General features: G+C 43.4%; 1 protein-coding gene across 2 annotated transcripts in view; it reads right to left on the bottom strand.

Annotated features, from left to right (window-relative positions):
- Positions 1-1,035: 1,035 nt before the first annotated feature.
- SLC24A3 (solute carrier family 24 member 3) overlaps positions 1,036-17,200 on the bottom strand; it is a 329,374-nt gene continuing 313,209 nt past the window's right edge. For both annotated transcript variants that reach the window (XM_073339750.2, XM_073339751.2), the window contains exons 16-17: positions 8,867-8,932; positions 1,036-8,041 (exon numbers count right to left, since the gene is read on the bottom strand). In XM_073339750.2, the coding sequence (XP_073195851.1) occupies positions 7,892-8,041; positions 8,867-8,932 (216 nt within the window). In that variant the 3' untranslated portion in view covers positions 1,036-7,891. The remainder of the gene's footprint in view (positions 8,042-8,866; positions 8,933-17,200) is intronic.

Raw genomic sequence — 17,200 nt, 5'->3', positions numbered from 1 at the left:
AAGTGGATAGAGTTAGATTCACAGCCATATGTTACAAATTATACCACTGGAAGTGTGATCAAAGAAACAAAACAAAAAAGTGTTTTTCTTCCATGCTTGCCTCGTTGGGCATACCTTGCTTTTCCCCCATCGCATAAATTTGGCTACAACTCCACTTTTGGAAACTTAAAATCTTTTCATTGTCTGTCCAATGAGTCAGCAGAGCTGGGGATAAAGTAAATGAATTTTCTCCAAGTGAAATACGCTCCGAGTTCCAGGCTCCTACAGTTCCTAACGCCTATAGCACTTTGATGTGCAATCTCCTTACTTGTGCCAAGCTGTATTAGTAAGAACTAGCTTGTTGATTTGGCTTAAAAAAAGAGTTCTGTGTCTGATTCACTTATTCATATCTTTAAATAACTGTTTTTAAGACCAACAGGATGTGCTGTTGTAAAGACATATAGGAAGAAATCTTGGCCCTACTGAAGCAATGAGATTTTTGCCATTGATTTCAACAGCGCCAAGGTTTCACGCATAGTCTTGGGACACTGGAAACCTTTCTTTCAGCGTAGTGCCTCACAATATACCCAATGCATTTGTATAGCATGTTCAAACTACACGCATTACCAGGCATGTGATTCCTTATGTTTGGAGCAAAGCTGCCAAGGCCATGTCTGTATTCAAACTCGCATCCCTTCAACCTAAACGTGTGATTTTAAACTGATTCAGTTAAATTTGTGCAAATCCCTGTGTGGATGCTCTTAATTGGATTTAAAGATACCTTATATTGATTTAGCTTAAGCCAACGCTTTACCAGATGAAGTTTCATTGCTATAAGGCAGGTTTAAATCCAATTAAGAATGTCTGTCCACATTGAGTTTGCACTGATTTAACTATATCATTTTAAAGTTAAACTGGTGTGTTATACGCAAAAAGAAAAGGAGTACTTGTGGCACCTTAGAGACTAACCAATTTATTTGAGCATGAGCTTTCGTGAGCTACAGCAGCTCACGAAAGCTCATGCTCAAATAAATGGGTTAGTCTCTAAGGTGCCACAAGTCCTCCTTTTCTTTTTGCGAATACAGACTAACACGGCTGTTACTCTGAAACTGGTGTGTTATAGTGTCCATCTTTGACAAGTGAGGATTTGTTCCCTGGACCAGCTTTTAAGGGGCGCAATTCTTTATAGACAGTCCCATACTCATTTCTGGCTGATGCAGCTTTTATCAACTGAGCCTTATTTGCCCCAAATGTCCTGCTTTAAAGCTGTGTTATGCAAGGCATTGAGGCATTGGTATTCTTGGTTGTTCCCATTTTAGCAAGCCACATGGCAATTTTCTTTGCTGTCCAGGGTCTGTTCCACTGTTCTCTCAAAGCTGTGCGCGTGTGCGCACGCATACAGATCCTAAACCGTGCGCACACGGCGAAACAGCGCACACACAAAAATGTGCACAGAAGCACAACAATCTCCCCAGAAGAAATTTTTTGTGCACACGGCCTGTCAAAAATTTGAACAGAAAAAATTTGTTGTGCACACGGCCTGTCAAAAATTAGAGGGAACATTGGTCTGTTCACTGATCCATTTATGTTTAGGCCCGGGGTGCCTTTTCCCCAGCACTTTGTTGATGGCATCCATAACAGAAGACTGGAAAGAGTTTCACAAATTGTTGATTTGCTCCTGTTCAAGGCTTTCATCTGCAAGGGCTAGCGCATCAAATCAGTTGCAGATTTCAGCTGGCATTCCATTTTGACAGCAGCAGTCAATCAATTTCAGTAAGTCTAAATGACTAACGGAAGGCTTGGTTTGAGTTGCCTTCAACCTCAGTTCCACCATGGCCACAAGCAACCTGTGATCGATATTGACCACTTCAGCACACCCGAACACCCAATAGTGGTGCACACAACTTCTCCACCAATTAAATATGAGAACGTGATCTTGTGCTTTGTGGGTTTGTCCCCCATCGGAATACCAAGTCCATGTGTGTATGTTCTTCCACTGGAAATTGGTATCAGAAACATGGAGTCCAGTTGCAGCACAAAGTTCAAGCAGTTGCTCACCAATGCCATTCACAACTGCATCCACAGCAAAACACTCAATGCTTTCTGGCCAAGCTTTCCTAGTATTGGCCCACAGTGGAGTGCTGGCATCGCATAGCCATGGCTACAAGAAAGTCCTTGCCACAGGATACATTTGGAGAGGGGAGGTCAGCTTATGAGGGCTTTACAAGCATTCCTTGACAAGGCCAAGGCGACACTGCTGAGGCCGACATGGCTGACAAGTTCATCACTGGGGCCTGACCATACGTAATGACTGCTGTTAATAATTGTCTTGCTGGGGCTGCTCCAACCGGTCTCAGTGAGTCCTGCAACAGAAACGTGGAATTCAGTGATGGGAGGGTAGGAGCATCAATAGTGTTCAAGGCATGCTCCAAACAGCAAATCTACATTGTGTGCAAAGGTCCAAACATTTTGGTTCCATCAGCCAGTGGGGGAGAGGGGTTCTGGTTTGAGTAATGTGTTGTGTGTACTGGCAGAATGTCTGAGTAGATGGAAAAAAACATTTTCCGGTGCTTCTTAACCACCTTATCAGAGCTGCAGCTCCACAACTCTGGGAGGATGTGACGAGCCCAATGAGAGACCCTCCATGTAATGCAGAGGATGTCACTCTCAAGGAGGTTTGAAGCAGTCTGTAAGCTCAAGAATGGCCATACTGCCGATATTTGTGGTATAGCTGCTGAGCTGATCAAAAATGGCCAGGATTCTGTCTTGGGACGGCTTACCCATATTATCAACTAAGTATGGATTCATGAGAAACTACCTGATGACTGGAGCCATGGGATTATTCTCCCATTTTAGAAAGGGAAAGGCGATAGTCTGGTTGTTCCAACCACTGCAACATGACTTTGCTTTCCACTGCAAGTAAACTGTTCATGCTGGTTCTTCTTGAGCATGCTAACCCCCCGATAAAGAATCTATGCTGTCTACAGCAAGCTGATCAATCACAGAGCAGATTTTTATCATTAGAAAAATTATTGGAAAAGGTCAAGAGTTTTGGCACAGACAATAAGAGGTGTATACAGCTTTTACTGATCTAACCGCTGCCTGCAAGTTTGTTGATCATTGTTCCCTGTGGCCCTGTCTACAAGCTACTGGTGTGCCTGGTAAGCTCTTCCACCTTCTCATAGAAATACACTACCGAAGTGAGAGCTGTGTCCACTTAGGTACCAGGATGTCCAGCTGGTTTGAGTACAGTAGCAGTGTTCATCAAGGATGCTTGGCTGCCCTCATATGCGCAATACTGTTATTGACTGAATGATGGAAGCTGTCACTAGTCACATTCCAGGGGTGGTATCGCATGACTCCTGCATAGCAGAGCTGGAATATGCAGATACCACAGCTAGATTCTCATCTTCAAATGCTAATCTCATTAATACCCTGAATATATTTACAGAAGAAGCAAGTAAGAAGTAAGACTGGTCTTCAAGTCAATTGGAAGAAGACCAAACTGATGAAAGTGGCTGATGGACCTTTACCCCTATCCATCATAATCAATGGACAAGAGATTGAATTTGTCAGCGCATTTGAGTGTCTTGGTTCCATCGTCATTAGGGAGGGAGGTTGCCTTGCTGACATGAAACATCAACTCAGCAAGGTCAAGATTGTTATGCATGCTCTTCGGAAGCCTCTGTGGCATCAACACCACATATCAACTCTAAGAGGAGTATCTATCAAGCAGCAGTGGCTTCCATCCTTTTGTATGGCTCTGAAACCTGAGCCATAACAGAGACGCAAATGCGCCAACTGGATACTTTCGACATGAAACAGTAACGTCGTATTGAAGGTATATGGTAGCTTCATCATGTTCTGAATGAGGATGTCAGCTGTCAGACCAATCAGTCTCTAGTGTCTTCTCAAGTGACTCAACACCATCTCAGCTAGCTCGGCCATCTGCTTCTTATGCTGGAGTCCATACTAGTCCACCAGCTTTATGCATTTGATCCAACAAAAGCTGGACGGAGAAGATTTTGTGGATGGCTTCACACAGACTGGAAGGATATTATGGCTTCCGACTTCGCCTACCACAGCCTTAATACGGAGCAGGCCACAATCTTGGCAGGAGACTGAGCTCTCTAGAAATGGTTGATCCAAAGTGTGTATTCTACTCTCTACTCTCAGCAAGAGAATTAATGAATGAAATGAATGGCATATCTCTGAATATAGACAGAGCTTGACATTACAGCATTATCTGACATGTCCTCATATTTAATTTGAACAGATAAATTTGGTAACAGAAGCATTTGGCAGTAGTCAGAAAGTTGTAGTTTTTAAAAAAATTATCCAACAGTATTTGCTACCTACATTTTATTTTACAGATTATTAGGAAAAGTCATTGAAATCTGGGCTACTGTCATTGCTCTTTAGATGTTAACCTCAGGTTCTTACACTGACATTAAATGTTGTGTCCTCAGCACTTGTGGGTGTTTTTCCTACTTTCTTTCTTTTCTTTGTTTTTTAAAGAAATTTTTGTTAAGCATTTGAATGCTTAAAATTAGCATAAATTCCTGTTTCACAGGCGCAAAAGCCACAAATCCAAAGCATGCAAATTCACTAACTTCAATGACACAGCTCAGGATACAAAGTCAAACACAAAGGAACAGAACAACACAGAAACCTCCCAAACCACACTAGTGTAAATGCCCTCCATGCAAGATATTTTCTGTTGTAGGTACCTATAGCTAAAAAAAAATGCACTATTTCTTAAAAAAAAATCCAAATAAAATGCAGGTAGAGAATTCTACTTTGGTAGGGCACAAGCAATCTTTCCTGTGTCTCTTAAAACCACCCACATCACAAGATTTTGGCATTTAATCACGGTCAAGGAAGTGTCAAACGGAGTTGAAACTATGGGATCAGATATTTGGCGTCAGCCTAGATAAAATCAGGTCAAAAGGTAGAGTGAGGTGAGGTGTTCACTACTGGGGAGAAGGCTCTTTAAGCTCTCTTTGAAATGCTCGTTAAAAATTGTCTACGATTGCTAGGAAGGAAAACTAAAGTGAAAGCTTGGAAGGAAAACAAAATGAAAGCTGTGAATACTCGAAGTATCAGTCAGCGTATGCAGCGATCTTATTATTGTATGTCTTAGGGAGACCTTTCATGAAGAGTGATCGCAGAATAAACTTTGCACAGAAAAGTGCTTACATTTTTGTCTTGGAGATTTTTCCATGGAATTTAATCAAGCTATCAGTTTGAAAGGCTCTGTCTTTTAAAAACAAATGAGAACTCACACAGTCAACCGGCCCTCTATTTCAAATCAAGCTTGAATCATCTGCTTTGGTTTCAGATCACAAGTACATCTAACTCAAACTGTCATCATAGCAAATGGTCTATCACATCTCATAAGAATATGGCACAGGTAAGAGCAGTTCAGTGTATCTAAGATACCTCTTTGCTTACACTTGGAATGAGCAACTTTCACAACATTCTTGCAAAATGCACAAAGTTCAGAACAATGTATTTCAGGATACACATACAATGCAAAGCTACGATACTAAAGTATTTGATGTACGTCAACAGGAAAAGTTCCTAAAAAACCAGTCATGCAATTTTTGTGCCATGGGATAGATAATGGCTATTTCGTAGAAATAGATCCAACTGGCTCCATTGGAGCAGCAGTATAAGTATTCAAAATAGAAATAATAATAGGCCCTGATGTGAAACTATTTTCCCAAATATTGTCTCTTCTGCAAGTAAGGAAAGATTCAGCTTAGGAGCTACTATATCTTGTTGTGAGCTTATAACTGTCCTCAGGGTTGGAATTTATTGAAATGTATCACATCATGCTACTATTTTTTAATTTAAGGAAGTCTTTTTAGACTTTTTAGTGGTTATTATTAATTAAAAACACACTAAGAAGGTACAATGGGGATTTCTAATGCAATGGGATTTCCATATGGTGTAGTTCTTAGCATGCTGGTCTTACAATGCTGCTTAGCGAAACAAGTGGGATCACAGTATGTTCCTGAAGAAAAAACAGCAACACGTATATAAAATGGAGCCCCTCTTTTCTCTCCCCTTTATTCACATCTGCACTGTCTTCACACCTGCTTTCCTCCAGAGACCCACCAGACTGCTTTTACCCAAGGTGGCCATGCACCAACTGTCCATGGAACTTGCCCAATAAATGTGTATTTTCACTTGTTCCGTGTGAAAAGGACAGAAAGTAACGTGCTGTGTCGAGTGGAGATCAGATTGGAAACATTTATTTTACACTATTTGTCCGAAGAGAATTAATCTTAAATAATCAAGTGCAAAAGTGCAAATGAGTTGATAAACGGGTCTTCACTCTGAACTGTTTTTCTTCCGCTAGTTCAGATTTTTTTTTTCTCTTAGGGCCCTGTTTTTGTTGTGTCCTGTCTACCAGTATTGGCCACCGTCTGTACCATAGACAAAAACATTCACCTTGTTGGTAGTATCTTACTACGCTTCATAGAAGAACATATACAAGGAAGAGGAAAAAACCATACCAAATGAATCAGAAGTGATCAGTGCTTAAAGTAAATACAACAGCCAGCACTGGAAAGAATCCACAATTTCAGTACATACAAGTGTGGCAATCATAGGTGTTCCTCATGTAGTGGAATTTGACTCCATATTAATACAGTATTATACAAAACCTTGCAGGTCTGTTAGAACAGAGAATGGCAAAACTTTCATCATAACTTAGATTTGTGAGCGAATTTGCATTAAAGATATTCTGCATTTTAAAAGTGCCATTTCTCTCTCTCGCTCTCTCTTTCTTCCTCCAGAAGGAGGTGGAATAAATCCACAACAATCTGATATCAGATAAGTTCAGCTGTAAAATTTTTTGGCCAGGTCCAGTGTATTCTTTAAAGAGTGGCAAATTATGACTTCAGTAACAATGTCGGTGCAAAATATGCCTCTTCCTTTTAAAGAAACCAGTGTCTACAACTCATTTAGAGAATGTGTGACTGTGCTTATGTCCTTCTCACAACGAATAAGACATAAAACTACACACTCCCCCCAAAAACTACAAGAAGTTGGACGATCCTCTGAAGCTTCTGACCTTGCATCGCAATGTGTGGATCATTAAAAACCAGGACCTCTCCTCGTTAGCTCTTGTGGGCTGGCAGTCCTAAACCATTGCTTGGAAGTCATATAAATAACCTAGCAATAAAGCTCTGACATTAATAATGAAAATGGTAGCAGTGTTTACCCTTTGAATCCATGTTTACCTTGCAGTCCTTACAACACCTTTAGGAGATGCGTTAATCATAGTATAAAGTTGTTATCCACTGCCTTGCCAGTCATTTTTTTTTAACAGTCAATCCACTCATATGCTGAGTATTTCAAATTGAGTTCCCATAATACACTGCACTTGTGACCTTTGGATCATTACATGAAATCCAGCGCTCAGAAGGAGAAGTTGCAAAGAGAGGCTGTTGATCTCTGAAAAAAATAAAAGATTCCCACAGTTCTGCTTGAAAAACACCCCATATACAATGTACCCTCTTCTTCTGCACTCTAGCAATAGTCTTAAATCATAAATTAGATTAGTCTTCCACCAAATAACTTAAAAAGGAAGGAATTGTAGCAGATCAGTTTTGCCTGGCTCAACGCCAGATAGCAGCCAGTTCATTTAGAATCCCAGTCACTGTTCAAAAACTGAACTTGGAAATCACATTAATGTTGAAAAAAAATATCTTCACATCGATGCAGGATTTTTCCAGGTTTCGGGGTCGGAAGAGGGTAAACCGAGATGGGAGGAGAATCCTATGAACAGTGAGCAGGACATATTTCACGACTGTTGGGTACACCGTGTTCTGGAGACGCCAGCCGTGTTTTGTATTGCACAGGTAAGAAGGAAGTACCTCTCGACAGTCTGCCACCTGGATCAGTGATCTCTGCACATCGGCAAGTTCACGAAAGTGAAAACATTGAATTCTGTCATGATGGAGAAACATAAGAAGATGCCGTACAGGAAAAGGCACACAATTCCCAGCTTCTTATCCAGCTTCCATTTGTTCATGTGGACACCAAATACCTACAATACACACAGTATTTGCTCAGAGTAAACAGCAACATCAAAAACATTTACAATCAGTGGCAAGCACCTTTCTCAATAGTGTGACCATGAAATTTACTTTTCCACTGCTGAGTGCCATTGACTTGCTTGAAGAATATTCTGTTCTCAATTGCAACTTATCATTTTAGGATATTACTATACAGTGGGCCAGATGTACTGCTGGAATAAATTGGCATAGCACCATCAGCTGCACTGATTAATACCAGGTAATGATCTGGCTCAATATTTTAATAGTCAGTTCATTCTGGTAAGAACAATTCCATTTAATTCTATGAGATACATACCCCTTAAACTTTTCAATGGCCAGCTCCCTTCTGTGTGTCTAAAACGGCTCTCAGCTGTGTGTGTATCTGGGCCTGCAATTTGCAGGTGTAAACACCTCTGTATGCTTTAAACAGTCTGATGCTTGAATATGAACATGTCCACTTTGCTGTGTTTTACAGCAAACTCATATCTGCCCAGCAGGAGAGTGGACTGTACACAAGAGTAAGTCTGGTTTCATTTCTCCCATGGAAAGTGACTAAGGATTACTAGTGAATTTCCTGGGGCTCCTTCAAGGAAAAAATACACAATGTATGAGCCATCTCGTGTCAGGTCAGATAATAGATTGCAAAATACCAGATTAGGCCCCTGGAAATTTTACAGTAGGAATTGGCAGTACCTCTCAATGGGACTCACAGCAATTGCTGCTGCTCTAAGAGAAAAGGAACATGTGGACAAAAAGCAAACTTCTGTAAAATTACTATCTTGGAAATAAAGAACATGAAGAGATTATATACATACTGTGACAAAAACTGATGCCAGCAGCAAGCCAACGGAATAGATAAGTCCTCTGCTGTTTAACTGGATCTGAAAAGAAGGAATTTTATTAAAACTATGTGAGAAGTTTGAACAATAGATTTCATCTCTGCTAATTATTCTGTAGCCATAAACCGCAGTCTCTAAACAACACCTCCAGCAATGTAAAAGCCAAGTAAGACCATTACATCACTGTTTTTAGCCCACTCCCCTTTCCAGAAGAAGGTGTTCGATCAAAGGGTGACATACTCAGAGACTGAGAGCATTATAAAGCCTGCCACTCCCACCCCAACTTTCTTACTTGTCTCTCCTTTTGTTTCTTGTAAGGTTAAACCATGAGACTGTACCTTCCTTTTAATTGACTCCTGTGTGATTCCTGCATGAATAATATAGGGAAAGGCCTTTTTATCTTGACCCATAATTTGATTTTCCAACTATCATGGAAGAAATTCCGGGATAAGTATGTCTTTTCCCCCCTACTGTTATTAGGCTGCATAAAGGGAACAAAGATGGAATCTAACAGTGCAAATTGGCATGGTCAGTTTATATCGTTAGCGGGGATCTCAACTATTTAGTGCTAAGTGAAAAGGCTCTTCGTTCTGTTTATCTAACTAAGGCTCCAATCACGCCGCGTATGCAAGCATCTCACAGTCGTTAATGTATTTATTCTCACAACATCCCTGTGAGGTAGGGAAGTGCTATTATCCCCATTGGGCAGCTGGAGAACCGATGTGCAGAGATTAAGCGAGTTACTCAAAGTCACACAGGAGCAGGGAATTGAACTCACCTCTCCCGAGATAAACCCCTAACCACTGGACCATCCTTCCTCCCTTTATGCTCATATGAGTCTGTCAGAGCTGTTATTGTTTGTTCCTTTATGTACTTTAATTGTTTTTTTCTAAAGCATTAACGACTGGCATATCAGAGAATACAGTTCCCGACTCAAGCTGGTCGACTCAAGCTCTGCTTCAGCTGGCCCACTGCATAGAAGGCCAGGTGTTTGCACTAGGATTTCAATGAGAGAGAAATGTACAAGAGCCTTTTCCTTCACTGTAAGGTTAATACCTTCCCAATGGGAAGCAAAGCAGCTGGCCATTGTGCAGTGGGTAGCATAAGCTATGACATTTAACCCCACAGGCTACTGGATTTTTTATTTCCTCCATGCAGTTAAAACCTTAAAGCCTAAATAATCTAAGACTGTCTTAAATTCTGCTTATGCTTTCCTGGGTACACCTCACGGAATAAGTTTCATTACAAAAATTATTTTATATTATCACATACAAGCAAATTAATGTAGAGAATTTTTGCTGGATAGATGCTGCAGTCGATTAAAGCTGTATTTCCTGCAGTGCACTATTAGCAACAGAGCATTATAAAGTAACTGGGCCAAATTCAGTCCTCCACTCAAATCAATGGAGTTACAGAAGGGAAGAATTTGGCTCATTCTGTGCAAAGAAATCACTAGCAAAGTTCAGTTAGAATCAGCAGGCCTCCAAAAGGCAAATCATTTCACTCAGTTTAAGATTCTTTCTAGCAGGAAGTCCCTTTACACACTACAAGTATCCTTAAAAGATACTTTGAATGAGGACATTACTAATGTTTGTCTGGGTGTGTGTATTTTCATTTAGTGCGGGAATATTTCCAATAGCATAACTCTACTTGTTACTGGGATCCAAGGGGACAGCTGAAAGTGCAGTGTTCCTCCTTAAGTGGGCCGATTTCCAGCTGTTAATTACTCAGCTGGGTCTACAGATGTATACAGAGCAAAGCAAAAGCATTAGTCCATTACTGCAAATGATTTGCAAAGCAGAAAATAATTCTGAGGATAAAAGTTCATACACCTCTAACAATGTGGGCCTTGTGTTTTAACAGCTGGATTTCTTTCTGGTTTGTAAAACTGTCCTTAATCCAAAGAGCAATTCAAATGAGAATTTTCTGTGACAATATAATTTACTCAAGTGCCAACAGGGGAAATAATGGCACACAGTGTATCACCAGCCATCTTTCAGCAATCACATCCTCTCAGCTGGATTATAAAGTGGCACATTTGTAAGAGATTTAGGAATTGCAAATGCCAGGGACGCTACAAGATCAAGAACTACATGGCACAGGACTCCTAAGGCACTCACGGAGTTCTACGTATACACGCAGGAAAAACAAATTGGCCACCCGCTGGGCCAAACTCTGCGCTCGTGACACAGGTGTAGATCCAGAACAACTCCATCGATTTCAGTTCCCCATTGCAACTGAGAGTAGAATTTGACTGTCTGAGTCTGGAAAGGGGAGCTCGATTCTGGCATTTTGAGTCACAATCCTGCAATAAACTCCATGAAGGCAGATCCCTCCATGCATGCACAATTTCTTTTTCTGATAGATTCCACTTCGACTGGCATATTTAATACCAGCAGTTATGAAGTGGGCGTCTGTACTGGAGGCAGGGTGCACCTACATGGCAAGATCAGAGCCTTACACTGGCTTGAAGCGGGGATTGGCTCCTATTCCGTGCTTGTTCAGAGCCCAGCACAATGGGACCTCTGGAAACCACTGGAATGAAACTAAATTATAATAATGAGAACTGTTCATTAAATTCGTATTGCTGCTATAAACTGGAGATGTTACAGTTCTTATATATGACCCGTAGACCAATCAAATTCTGGAATTCTGCTGCTGCCTCCGATTAACAAGACCATCATGTGTTATTCTCAGTAGTCTGACTGCTCCAGGAAACTAGAACATGGATTGCTTCAAAACAGTAAGGCAAAAACTGGCATCGCCCATGTAACTGAAGGAGGGGAAAGTACTGATCTTGCTTTTAATGTAAAATGCAGGCTGCAAGTGCCACCCAGGGAGCCGTGTGCTTCTGTAGCTGTGGATGGAGAATGGAAGAAGGCTCCTGAGCCATTTCTGCTCACAGCATCAATTACCACTTCTTAAAAGCCCTCGCAGTTTTTCTGAAACAACATTTTCTCCTAGGGTTGGAAGGAGTTCTTGTCTTGTCCTTGTCTGAGTTCTGAGGACCTTCTCTGTTACTTCTCTCTAAACCTTTCTGCTCTCCTCTGAGATCCTCACATTGTGCATGGTGTAATTATGGGAAGGAGGTCTGGATAAGATTCCCTTCTGGGCCTGTTGACCATGCTGACACACACTCTTTGCTGAGGCTAGGCTGTTTGCCTTTGGACCACTCCCATCTATTCCTGACCCTAAGCTAGAACAGCAAGTAGTCTTACTGGCTCAATTAATGACGGTAGTATGAATTTACACTGATGTAACTGAGATCAAAATCCAGCCCCTAGGCTCCTGCAGAGCTGCCAGTGGCTGACCAAGAATCAATAGTTTTTTTGTACAATAATTCTTGTTTGGATTTTGATTAGAAACTGTTTCTTACAGACTTCAATATATTTAATAACCGGTGGTATTAAATATGCCAACCAAAGTGGAATCTAGCGGAAAAAGAAATAAACTGAAGCAGCTGGATGTTTTTAGCATGGAAAATACCTGCATTCAACATGAAGGACAGATGGTGCTTCTCAGTGACATGACTGGACTCGTATGAAAACAGGAAATGTACCTTTGAAAGCAGAAAAGTTCTTAAACCTACATCTAAAATGGGCCAAATGTTGACACACAAAACGACAATTGTTACAGGGATTTGTGTTTCAGCCCATCTGCAAAAAAAAAAAAAAATCCTTTTCTTAATTAAGAATTATTAAAATGTACTAAACATCTGTTAATCATTTATTAATCTTTTATACCCTATTTATAAATGGAGCCTTAATAGAAGGCATGACCATAAGGTCTGCTGGTCTTAAAACCCAGCAGGCCTTACAAGAAGGTTGAGTTTATGAAGGGTTAATAAAGAATTAACAGATGTTTTAATAAATGATTACTCAGCTGTTACAGGGCAATGGATTGTTTATGACCACCATAACACCTTCTACTGATGTGGAAACAACCCCCTAGAACACACATGAATCAAGACTGTAACATGTTTACAACGTCTATTAATTATTTATAAACAGAAACTTAGTATAAAGTGTGTCTCACCTCACAACAGCAAATCAAATAATCCAATCAACTTCCACCCATCGCAACACCTCAAGCTGGAGACTTGAGCATCAGTTTTCATGTAATGGAGTTGCATTAGCAGAGATGAACTCTCACTCCAGCTTGACAGTTCTCGTTTTCACCTTTAGTTAATTAGATATGCTTCTATCCTTGAAGCAAATAAAATGACCCATTGTAGACAGGTAATCTTGCACCACCTTTCTTTTGTGAGGTGTAGGATCCTCCTAGAAAGCGATGATTTCTTGCAAGTGATGGGAGAATATCTGTCTAATTGATCTTTAATTTTCATGTCTGAGCACTCTGTGCCCCTGTGATGGGGTGTCCACCCCCACACGAGGCCTAAAGGGGTAAATTAGGCCAATTAACCTCTTGGCTGCACCTGGAGAAAAGACAGGGCATGCTAGGGCCTAATTGCTGATTTAGTCTGGCTAGGGGAGGAGCTAGGCAGGGTCTATGAAGAGAGGAAGTTAACAGGAGAGAGGGGGCTGCAGTCAGGTGAGTCTGCAGTCACACTCCCTGAGACCAGGGGGACAGCAGGAACCTGAGAAAGGCAGGATAGGAAACAGTCAGGCCTGAGAGGGATAGGTCTGAACTGCTGGTTTGAGGGTCCCTGGATTGGAACCCGGGGTAGAGGGTGGGCCCAGATTCCCCTACCAACCACTGCAAGAGTGGCACAGGCAGCGCAGTGCAGACTGCCTGAGACTTTGAGGAAGGAGACTCTGAGAACATCCCAGAAGCAGAGGATGGTGGTGCCTTGGATGGAGGGCTAAGCCACAAAGGAGAGGCACTGCAGTTCTGGACTAGCAGGACAGCAGCTGCAGAGCGACTGACTGGAACAATGGGCTAAGTGACTCCCGGGTAGGGTGCGGACAGGGGCGAATATTTCTCCAGATGAGGCTCAAAGATGTGCTGCTGAGCGTTACGGCCTCACTGAAATGAAAATCATTACACAAGCCTTTTTTCTGATGGTAGGATTAAACCCCTTCCATGTAAACAGAGAGGGATGGTTTCCTTGGGGAAAACAAGGCTTGCCATGGAATGCACTTTGTCAGGAAGCTCAGCTGCCTGGAATAGATATTGCAGCTGTATTTTCTGGAACAAAAATTACAATTCACTGGGCAAAACCCTTGTTGGGAAACGCAAAGCGTTATACAAGCTACTGAGAAGAGGTTTCCATGGTGGTTCAGGAGTCAGAAATGTGTCTCTGGCATGACACATGGCAGTGAGAGCGGGCCCAGCGAAGTGGAAGGACTCAGACTGGAAGGGGGAAAACTGGAAAGAATCTGCTCGTAGGTGAATTGACAACAACAGAAGGGAAAACGGTAAAGAAAGTCACCGATACAAAACTGCCCACGTGTCAGATTTTTACCTGTTGTAAATAGGCATAGCTCCTGTGGTTTCCTCTGACTAGGAGCGGCATTGATTTGCACCAGCTGAGGAGTTGGCCTGCTGCATGGCTATAATCCATTTTTTGTTCCAGCTTCAGTTCCTGTTTTTGCCTCCCTCCTGCTGCTGCGGGGTGTGTAAGAGTCACTGAATACTAAGATGTGACGGGGCAGTCAGAAAAGGACCAGGCCTGTTTGAGATTAAGGACATTTGGATCTGGAGTGCGATGCTTTTCCAGTCTTTGAGGGGCTGTTGCACGGTGTTCTCCCTCTAGGAGAGAAAGGTCTCTTCCCAGCAGGCCTGAGCTCATTGCCTGAGCAGCAGGGGGCAAAAAGATTGCAGCTGCACACTTAGCTAGCCCATTCCTAGCCCTAGCACACTTCTCGTGAAGGCACCTAAACGCACAAGCCTAATATCAATGAAATCACAGTAGCTTTTGTTCCAAAAGACACCATTGTGATTCTCCTATCCCTGAAAGAAAGAAGAGATGAGTGCTCAGGGGGCCAGATTCAGACCTGGTGTAAGCAGGTTGCACCTCCCTTGCAAGTGCCTGCCTGGGCCAAATTATTTGGTGATGTAAACAGTGGTGTCACAGGGCATGTGACAATAGGGCAGGAAAGCAAAGTAGGCATAAATGGGCTCCTACGGCTTTATTTTACCTGCTTAACCAGCTAGATGTTTTCCCTGCCACACCCGCTTCTGTCACGTGGGGTGTAAATTATGCTCACTTAACATACACACACATGGCCAGAGTGATGCAGGTCTCACTGCTTTATTGTCTTCCAGCCAACTTACTTCCGACATGTAACATACACTGCCGTTCTCCTCAGCCCACAATATGGCTCAGTGTCTCCCTGACTTTACCTGCACATAGTTCTGCTATTGTAGCCTTCCCACTGGCTCCTTTCGCCAATCACTATAATGCTGCGGCCTGACCTATTCCCCGTTCAACTTCCCACTAGCCACAGGGGAAGCCTCAACGGCTCTGACAAGTGGTTCAAATGCTTAGGCAAAAGCACTGTCTGGTATTGAAATCAGAACTAAACTCTCCTTAGAGGTTTGGCTTGTAATCACACAGCTAAGCAGAACAGGAGACGACCCTGAGTTGACGGATTATAGCTGACAGGTTTGCAAATTCAAAACACATACAGCTTGAATTTAAATGGGGCGCTTCCCCTCTCCCTTTTTGTGCACTGCCCAGGGCCATGCAAGGATGCTACCATGAATTCCAGATAGCTCTTGCAGTAATGAGCACTGAAGGGCAACCTGCCTAGCAGCATTTGAAGTTGAACACTGGGGATAAAAGGGAAATAATGTAATTCCAATCTCCAGTTCTGTTCTGGAAACTGCTGAGAGGAAAAGGACTTGCTGTTGCCAAAGCCAAAACTGGTTGTGCTCCAGGATACATATATGTAAGAAATTATATCATTTGATCGCAAGGGCTCTGGTATATTTCCAGCCCTCTCTGCTGGCGAAAGCTGAGGGTTCTGAGCCTGCTCCCAAACCTAATTTTAGTATAGCTTCTCCTGCAGTGCCGGGGTTGGCATCACAAGTCAGTGAACTCCGCATTCCCTGCAATATGACGGGGTCCCCTGAGTGCAACAAACCCAGCTGTAATTTAGGACATGTGTTACTTTCCTGCCTGTCTGTGTGCATTTCCCGACTGGATAGTTTTGAGTAGGGCTGCTGTGTGAATTTCCTTTGCACAATCCAACACAATTCGCATCAGCGAGGGCTTGGTTTTGAACAACGCAGGCATGTACAAACTCAAGGTAACAAGGGATGAATGCAGGGAGTACAGGAGGACCTGATCCTGTGTTGAGAGCTCCCTTTGGGATTGGAAGTAGGGTTGCCAACTTTCTAATTGCACAAAACTGAACACCCGTTCCCACCCCCCTGCCCCGCCCCTTCTCCAAGGCCCTACCCCCACTCGCTCCATCCCCCCGTTACTCGCTCTCCCCAACCCTCACTCACTTTCACTGGGCTGGGGCAGGGGTTGGGGTGTGGGAGGGGGGTGAGGGCTCCAGCTGGGGCCAGGGATGAGGGGTTTGGGGTGCAGGAAGTGGCTCAGGGCTGGGGCAGGGCAGGGGGTTGGAGCGCGGGGTCCCGGTGGCGCTTACCATGGCTCCCAGGAAGCAGCTGCCAGGTCCCTATGGCCCCTGGGTGCATAGGTGGCCAGGGAGGCTCCGCGCGCTGCCTTCGCGCCCACAGGCGCCACCCTCACAGCTCCCATTGGTCACGGTTCCTGGCCAGTGGGAGCTGTGGAGCCGCCACTTGGGGCGGGGGCAGTGCATGGAGCCTCCCTGTGCCTAGGGGCCGCAGGGACCTGGTGGCCACTTCCGGGAGTTTTGCGGAGCCATGGCAGGTTGGAAGCCTGCCTTAGCCCCACTGTGCCACTGACTGGCCTGGCCCTGCTGCGCCGTCGAAAACCAGATGCCCGGCAACACTAATTGGAAGCTTTTATCCCTGTACATCATTCCAGCACCCAGTCATAAAAGTCTGTGATGAAGAGAATCAATCAATGCAAACTAGGTAAAGGAAGCTGCAGGGCTCAATTCAAGGCCAGCTATGCCCCTGTCAAGGAGAGTCATGAGCTCTGTTACTCCCAGTCACAGGCTATGGATATCATCAGGCTCTGGGTGAGGGGGAGAGCAGCTGCCACCTGGCTGCTTTTCCCCTGCGTGTGCAGACGGGTGGAGAGTGGGTGGGAAACTGGCTTCACTCCCCCAGTCCAACACAGTTGAGCTGGGGTGGAGGGGGAATGACGTTGTCCCACCGCAAAGTCTGAGGCAATGTTGAAGCTCAGATTGGACTGCAAGGGGCAATGCTGCCCCATGTGAACAGATGCGACTTTACATGAATGAGGGC

This window comes from Lepidochelys kempii, chromosome 3 (genome assembly GCF_965140285.1).
Source record: "Lepidochelys kempii isolate rLepKem1 chromosome 3, rLepKem1.hap1, whole genome shotgun sequence".
NCBI classification, from domain to species: Eukaryota; Metazoa; Chordata; order Testudines; family Cheloniidae; genus Lepidochelys; species Lepidochelys kempii.
This window is presented reverse-complemented; position numbering and strand designations above follow the sequence as displayed.